Source organism: Antrostomus carolinensis, unplaced genomic scaffold, assembly GCF_000700745.2.
Source record: "Antrostomus carolinensis isolate BGI_N321 unplaced genomic scaffold, ASM70074v2 scaffold17456, whole genome shotgun sequence".
Lineage (NCBI taxonomy): Eukaryota > Metazoa > Chordata > Aves > Caprimulgiformes > Caprimulgidae > Antrostomus > Antrostomus carolinensis.
The window spans coordinates 13,160-20,645 of NW_010319993.1; the positions used below are offsets into that span (position 1 = coordinate 13,160).

At 38.5% G+C, this 7,486-nt stretch overlaps 1 protein-coding gene across 2 annotated transcripts in view; it reads left to right on the forward strand.

Annotated features, from left to right (window-relative positions):
- KDM1B (lysine demethylase 1B) overlaps positions 1 to 7,486 on the forward strand; it is a 23,267-nt gene that overhangs the window by 10,860 nt on the left and 4,921 nt on the right. The window contains exons 11-16 of one of the 2 annotated variants that reach the window (XM_010169472.1): positions 958 to 1,095; positions 2,598 to 2,769; positions 3,827 to 3,954; positions 5,512 to 5,643; positions 6,030 to 6,104; positions 6,986 to 7,102. In XM_010169472.1, the coding sequence (XP_010167774.1) occupies positions 958 to 1,095; positions 2,598 to 2,769; positions 3,827 to 3,954; positions 5,512 to 5,643; positions 6,030 to 6,104; positions 6,986 to 7,102 (762 nt within the window). The remainder of the gene's footprint in view (positions 1 to 957; positions 1,096 to 2,597; positions 2,770 to 3,826; positions 3,955 to 5,511; positions 5,644 to 6,029; positions 6,105 to 6,985; positions 7,103 to 7,486) is intronic. The other variant, XM_010169473.1, reaches the window with a different exon arrangement.

The window sequence follows — 7,486 nt, forward strand, 5'->3', positions numbered from 1 at the left end:
TCCCTCATATTTATCATTCATTGGAAGTGTGATCTCACAACATTTAAATGTTGACATGATTTTACACACCGGAATATTCTTATGAAAACCCGTGGGACTCTTTACACGTGAAGTGTTTGCAGGGCTGATGTTTAAGGAAATGAATGAGCATCTGACTTTCTGTGTTCAGATATGTATATATATATGTATGTATACAAAAACCTGAATCCTATAGCCCCATTATCTCATTCTTTGGTTGCTAAACAGCAAATTGCAGTGCCACCTTTTTGTACATCGAGTCCTGCAGTAAAATACATAAATATCAAGTGACAGGACAGGATTTTTTATAATATATAAACCATGTTATCTGTATTTATATATACACATATACACTGTTGCTTTCTACTGTTCTTGAGAGGTGGAGCTTCTCTAAAAAGATTTTCTCTAAAAATAAAAAGATAATGTAAGTAAGGGTAAGCACATTCAGCCAGACATCCATCTAGTCCAGTATCCTGTGTCTGTCTGTGACAAGTAGGAGATGCTGAAGGAGGTATGTACGAATGGTGGAAATACAGCAGAATGGGGTTTTCTTGGAATACCCCAGGAATAAATTCCTGCAAAAGCTGGATTGGCTTCCTCAGATGGACATTGCACCCCGATCACTGTGTTTAACAGCCTGCAGCATACAAACTCCAATTTTGAGAGTTCTTGAATAGGTCTTTAGCTTTTTTTAAAAAGAAGGCTTATTTTTGTTAGAGTTGTTTCTTAAAGTAACAGTTATTTTACATGTGTATATCCCAAAGGAGAGGCCTTTAAAAGACAATTTAAATGCACAAACGAAAACAAAGCGTTAAGATCGTTAGCATTGCTGGATTGCTTGGGGGTCTTCTTGTTTTGTTTTTCTCTTTGCTCTGGAATTGAACAGATATGTTTAATATAATAAAATCTTACAATTTACTAAGCTGCATTGTGTCATAGGTCATTGTCTTAGAAGCTAAAGACAGAATTGGTGGCCGAGTGTGGGATGATAAGACCTTCAAAGGAGTCACTGTTGGAAGAGGTGCACAAATCGTCAATGGATGTGTCAACAACCCAATGGCACTAATGTGTGAGCAAGTGGGTTCCCTGCAGTGGTCATGTGTTATCACTAGTGAAAAATAGTTGTTTATGCTAAGTTTGGGTGGCTGGGTAAGGGTGGGAGTCCTTTTTCACCTTTTTGAGGTGATGAAAACACTGTTCTGCGTTGTAAGTAAACTCTGCGTTGCTGTTGTATCTGCAGCTGGGGACAGAGGAGGGCTATAGAGTGGTTTTGGACACATTACATAAAGAAAAGCAAGGTGGCTCAGCTTCAGAACCAGAGGAAACCACTTTTTTTTCTCCTTTCCTGGAGATAGTAATGTAAAAACTCCCTGGCAGACAGAGCTGAGAGAGGTTTTTCCTGTGGGAGGCTATTGCTATGCTGTCATACATACTTCTATGACAGACTTACCTTTGCTCAGCTTCTGTATTTCTAGTTCAGTTGTGCACAAGTGAGGATGACTGTATCACAACTACTGATGCAAACACGCTGCAGTTTGATTATTTATTTATTTATTTATTTTTATTTGTTGATTTGGTTTTTTTGGGGGGGCAAGAAGCTGAGTTTCTCCAAGTGGAACTTGAGTATATGGATTTTGTTGAGAGAGGCATGCAAATCCAGCCCATGCTGTTTTAACTGCTTAGTTAAAAGCTCTATAGCATAATGAAGAAATGATTATTATTATTTTTTTAATCATGTTTTAGTTAGGAGGTGAAGAGCAATGACTTCTGAATACCCATTGAATGCCAGTCCCTTTGTGGTCATTTGATGTCAACTTTCATTTAAAATACACCTGTATCTTGAGAAGAGGTCTGCAGTGGTGACCAACAGCCTAGAGAGATGTGAGGATGTGTGAAAAACCCTGGAGGGCACCCTAAGTACCAAAGCCCTAGGGAGAAGTTAGCACTATATTTGTGCTATTTTCCCTAGACTGACTCTGTAGAGCCTAAAAACATCTATTCTGACTTAATTCTGTTATGTGTTCAATACAAGTTGGACAAGCAGAGCAAGATAATAGGTTTAATTCCAAATAATTTCTTTCTTTGCTTGTTCGTTAATGAAATTGGAGGTAACTGGCAAGCAGTGTCCTGTCAGTTCCTGAATGCAGGGAACTGTGGGCATCAGGCACCAGAAAGTTGTAGAAAAGAACTGATTTTAATGGTGATTTATAGAATAAGGTGAGGTAGAAATGAAGGAGACCAGTTCATCGTGTTTGATTACCAGACCAAACATCTCTGTACTCGCCCCTGGCCTGACAGGGAAGTTGGAGATGAGGTTTCTGGGAATCCCCGATAAAGAAAAGGATGGAAGAGTGGGGAACAACAGTTTGTGGGCAATTAATGGATAGAAGGGTTGTTGGTATTCCAGTTTTAGGGGAGCAAGAGTTTGAGTTAATCTGACTAATTATTTTAAGTCATGGATGTTTTTTAAGTGACATCACTTAAATCTGAGGGATTCACCTTACTTTAAATAACTTTGAGCAGGTTAGGCGCTGTAGTTTTTCCATACTTAAAAAGCAATCAAATGTCTTTTTATTAAGCTTGGCATTAAAATGCACAAACTAGGGGAGAAATGTGACTTGATCCAGGAAGGTGGAAGGATAACAGATCCCACTATTGATAAACGTATGGACTTCCATTTCAATGCCATCCTAGATGTCGTCTCTGAGTGGAGAAAAGATAAAACCCAACATCAAGATGTTCCTCTTGGTGGTAAGTGGGATATGTATTTGCAAAGTGAAGATGTTGGCCATGTTCACAGAATTTTGTATTAAATTGGCTTTTCCATTGGACATTTTTAGAAGCATACGGCTGTACATCTGACCTGAAATCCAACAGCGATAACCTGGCTCTGTGGAGGACAAAAGGAGATTGACTAGAATATACACACAGACCAAAATGGCACTTGTAACTTTTAAGAAAGCCTAATTTGAAGGCTTTTATAATATTGTATGACTTGTGATGTAGTACCTTCTTTTCATGAGGTAGCTTTTGCAGCGTAACTAGTGGCACCAGCAGTTCCAAAGACTTGCTTCTCGCTGAAGCAGGCCATAGCCAGCCATAACCTATGCTTTTTGACTAATCTGTCTAAAAAAAGAGCCTGATCAAAGCCTTCTGCTGGCAAGAATAGTCCCATCTCCATTGGTAACGCCTCCCACCACACTTACAGCAGGCCAGCACATTCAACAGCAGAAAATTAAACTTGCTCAGAAATGTCTGCCTCCCAATCTTTTCAACGTGGGTTCTGTAAGACAGAATTAGCAACTCCTGTGTTCTTCAGTGAACTCTGCATCAAATTTCTCAGCTCTTTTTGGTTTTGTAAAAATTCAGCAGGAAAAATATTTGCAGGGATTCTCCATTATCTTAAAGTGTATTTTCCTTGCAATACCTTCAGCTGTATGTCGATGATAGCTAAACAATTGATTTCTCTCCTGTCTCAGATGGCACAGCCGTGCTGTTGCACAACATGGGGTTTTTTTTATTTTCCTTTTTTCTTTGAAATAATTTTAACCTCTTTTTTTTTCCCTGAAGCTATGTATGTTTCCATTTTGAAGAAGAAGATTTTACTAGGGAAACCTATGATTAAACAACAAACTTGTATTTTATCACCAGAAAGATCTTGCATTTTTTTCTATGAGAAGAAAAAACATCTTAGTGCAAATTAGCAATAAGCTTGGAAATCTTGTGATGCAAAGAACAGCATATTGAAATGCAGTAGGACTTCTGATGAACTGTGATATATTCTTATTTTAAACATGTTATTTCACAGAAAAAATACAAGAGATCTATAAAGCTTTTATTCAGGAGTCTGGTATCCAGTTCAGTGAGCTGGAAGAAAAAGTACTGCAGTTCCATCTCAGTAATTTGGAGTACGCCTGTGGCAGCAATCTCTCTCAGGTGAGTTTTGACAGCTGTGTTCTGAAGTAGTTGAGATTCATAGAAAATAGGGTTGGAAGTAACATTGAGAAGTCATCTGCTCCATCCCATGGCCCCAAAGGAAAAGTCAGCTATCCCTAAATTGTTCCTACATCCCTAACCTGCTTTTTGAAAGCGTTGAGACACAGACTCCAGCGCTGCCTTAGGTAATCTGATGGGAGTTCATGACATGCTTCCAGCGAGATCCTCTTTAACGCAGGAGTTGAGAGTAGCTGGTGCAGTGGAGTAGGGCGTTTTGCTGAGATGCTGGGTTGCAGGATTCACAGGAGAGTTACTCTTCCTCAGATGTTGTGTGTGACTTCTGCTTCTCAGTTCTGTGTTTAAAAAACTGAGGTATTTCTTTACCTTACTAGGTATCTTGGGAATAAATACATTTAACTTCTGAAGTGTTCCAGTTCACCACTCCTAGGTATTCTCTTGACTCTGTGATACTTGGTTTTCCTCGTGACTTCAATTTTAACCAAGCAGGTTCAGGAAATATCAAAGTATGATGTTTGCAGTGCATCATGTACTCAGTCCTGTTGGCTAGGTGGTCAGAGTCAACTTGTACTACAGTGGTGGGACAGCTGATGGGTATGTGCAGATGCACAAATCTGATCTGAACTGAGAAGCCCATAAGAACATAACAAAAATCTGCAAGACAGTGCTATACCTGGGCAGTCAGTGGGGAATATTTGGATGTGTTAAGCTTTCACACTTCACGAGCACCCACGGGAAAGAAGAAAGATGTTAAATTCTATCATCTTAGAATCATAGAATCATAGAATGGTTTGGGTTGGAAGGGACCTTAAAGCTCATCCAGTTCCAACCCCCCTGCCAGCAGCAGGGACACCTTCCACTAGACCAGGTTGCTCAAAGCCTTATCCCAAGTAGGTCCATGTAGGTCCATCTTACATTCAATTTTAAAATCAAAATATGAAGTAAATGCAACTGCAGTGACAGGAATTGGCATTTGAATAACAGTTTGAGAATTGCTTCAGATTATTCAGCGCTCGGTGGTGATTGCTTAGTGCGAATATCACTATGGTACTACTATGTGTTTGCAGGGGTGGGGTGAGAAGGTCAGTGAAAGATATCATGGAAGAACCTCCAAAGTGACAGAAAAATTCCATTGAGATTTTTATGGATCTTATTTTCCCCTCCATACTGGGAAATAAAATATTTTCATTTTTATTTGAAGTCTTAAGGCTGTAAAACCCGATTTCTTTGCTAGAGACAGAAAACTGAAATAAATACATTGCAATCCACCTGAATTTTTGTACTACTTTACTTGTTTTCTCTACCAACAGAACTATAAATTACTTGCTAGTGACCAACCCATATGATGACATATTTTATAGTGGCCTTAGGCAAATAAGCCATTTGCTTTTGCCATCGTTGCCATCGATTCTGATGATAACACATTTTTTTTTTCCCAGTTGTGAAGGGAATTAGGGTGGCTTCTTCTAAACTGTGGGACTTTTGCTAGTACCCATGTCACTTCACCAGTAGAGTCAGCTAGTTATGTTCTGTCCTCAGGTATCTGCACGCTCGTGGGACCACAATGAATTTTTTGCCCAGTTTGCTGGAGATCACACTCTACTAACTGTGGGATATTCTACTGTGATTGATAAATTGGCAGAAGGCCTGGACATCCGGCTGAATTTCCCAGTGAGTCTGGAGAATGTTGATGCAGTGCCTCTCTTGGATTACTTTGAAACACCCAAACATCTCTTGGTATTCTTTTGGACCAGGCAGATCTGTGCCTGTGATTATTTCAACTTGTCTTTAAGAAAAGAGAGGACAATTTCAGCATTTCTGGAAATCTGTCAGTGCTTAAATATTATGATATGATGAGCTTATATATATTAGAATCAGGATGATTTTTCTCTTTCAGCTTCCAGGAAGACTATTGTTTTTCTTTCAGTATTTCTCTGGAAATGTGTGTTGCTCAATTTCTAGTTTGTAGCCTGGTGCTATATGAGCTGTTCTTGTCTGAATTTGCATTGTGTATGTAGATTTTGTAGTCCCATCTGCTTCAATTTGTCTTTCAATAGGTACAGAGCATTGACTATTCTGGTGAAGAAGTACAGGTCACTACTGCAGACGGAACAGTGTGGACAACACAAAAGGTACCCAGTATGCTTAAAGATTAAGGAATCTAGACAATACAAGAACAATACTTAACCACAGTACGTGTCCTTTTTGTCTTTTTTCCCCCCTCAAAAGACTATTTAGTCCAATTTTTCCCATTCAAAGATGAAAACTCCTGTACTCTAGTGACCTGCATTTGGATGTCCTAGAGCCTATTTTGCATTCAGCATGCTTGAGTTTTCAGTACTAGTTGATTTGAAGAACTAAGCACTGTAAAGATGGTACTAAAAATGTGAAGCAAATAGATTTTTATCTGGTCTTTGAAATAACAGTTTTGTTTTCTGGTTCCATTCCCTGCTCAGCTTTACCCCATCTAGCATGTGAATCTGTGAATTCTCTCTTTGGTATGCAGGTCTTGACAACCCGTATTTCTCAGTCTCCCTATTCCCTATATTCCTACCTGCTTCATGCTGTGTAATTTGGCTTTTAGTAATTTTTAAAATTACATATAAACTTGGATCAAGATTGGATTGACATCAACAGTGTTACTGAGCATATTTTAAAGAGAAGGGATCCGTGAAGGAAGAAAAAGCAAACCAAAACAATGACCATCTTTCCTTTCAAAAAGAGTTTTGTTAATCTGAGAGCTATTGACTGTAATTTACAGGAGATATTAAAATTAGTAGCATTTCAAGCAATTCAACAACTTAAAAGCAGAGTACTGCAGGATCGGCTCTCACCTGAATGTAAGGCATGTGTTTCCCATCCATGAGTAAAACCAGACACTAATCTAGAGATGTCTGGTGACATTTTATGCTGCATCCCACAAGAATAATCCAAGATAGTTAAGAAGATGCTGTGAGGTTTAAGTGCAGTATTCAGCTTTTGCTACTATTGTGATTGTAATTATTTCTTTCAGGTATTAGTGACTGTACCACTGTCTCTTCTTCAGAAAAATGCCATTCAGTTTAATCCCCCACTGTCAGAAAAAAAAATTAAAGCCATTAATAGTTTGGGAGCAGGAGTCATTGAGAAGGTAAGTAATTCCAGATTATATTTCATTTGCTTTTCATAGAAACATTGGCTGCTTTGTCCCTGTTGCTTTTGCTCTGTATTTCTCAGGATTTATTATGCATTTGGTTTTACTGGTATACAGTAACCCAGAAGAGCAAAATGCTATCTAGGATCACATGAAATTCTGTTTCTTAGATTTCCCAGCTTAAATGAGGTTTTTAAAGAATTGTTCGCAGAATCACTTCACAGCTTAAATGTTTTGTGCCTGATTTTGAACAAGCCTTCATGATGGTCTTACATCTTCCAAAATTCTAGTAAGATGCTTATTCCAGGTCTTTTTGACCTAATAAATACATAAACTATTTCACAAGAATACTGGAAGTTGTGTATTTGACCAGTGTAAAAT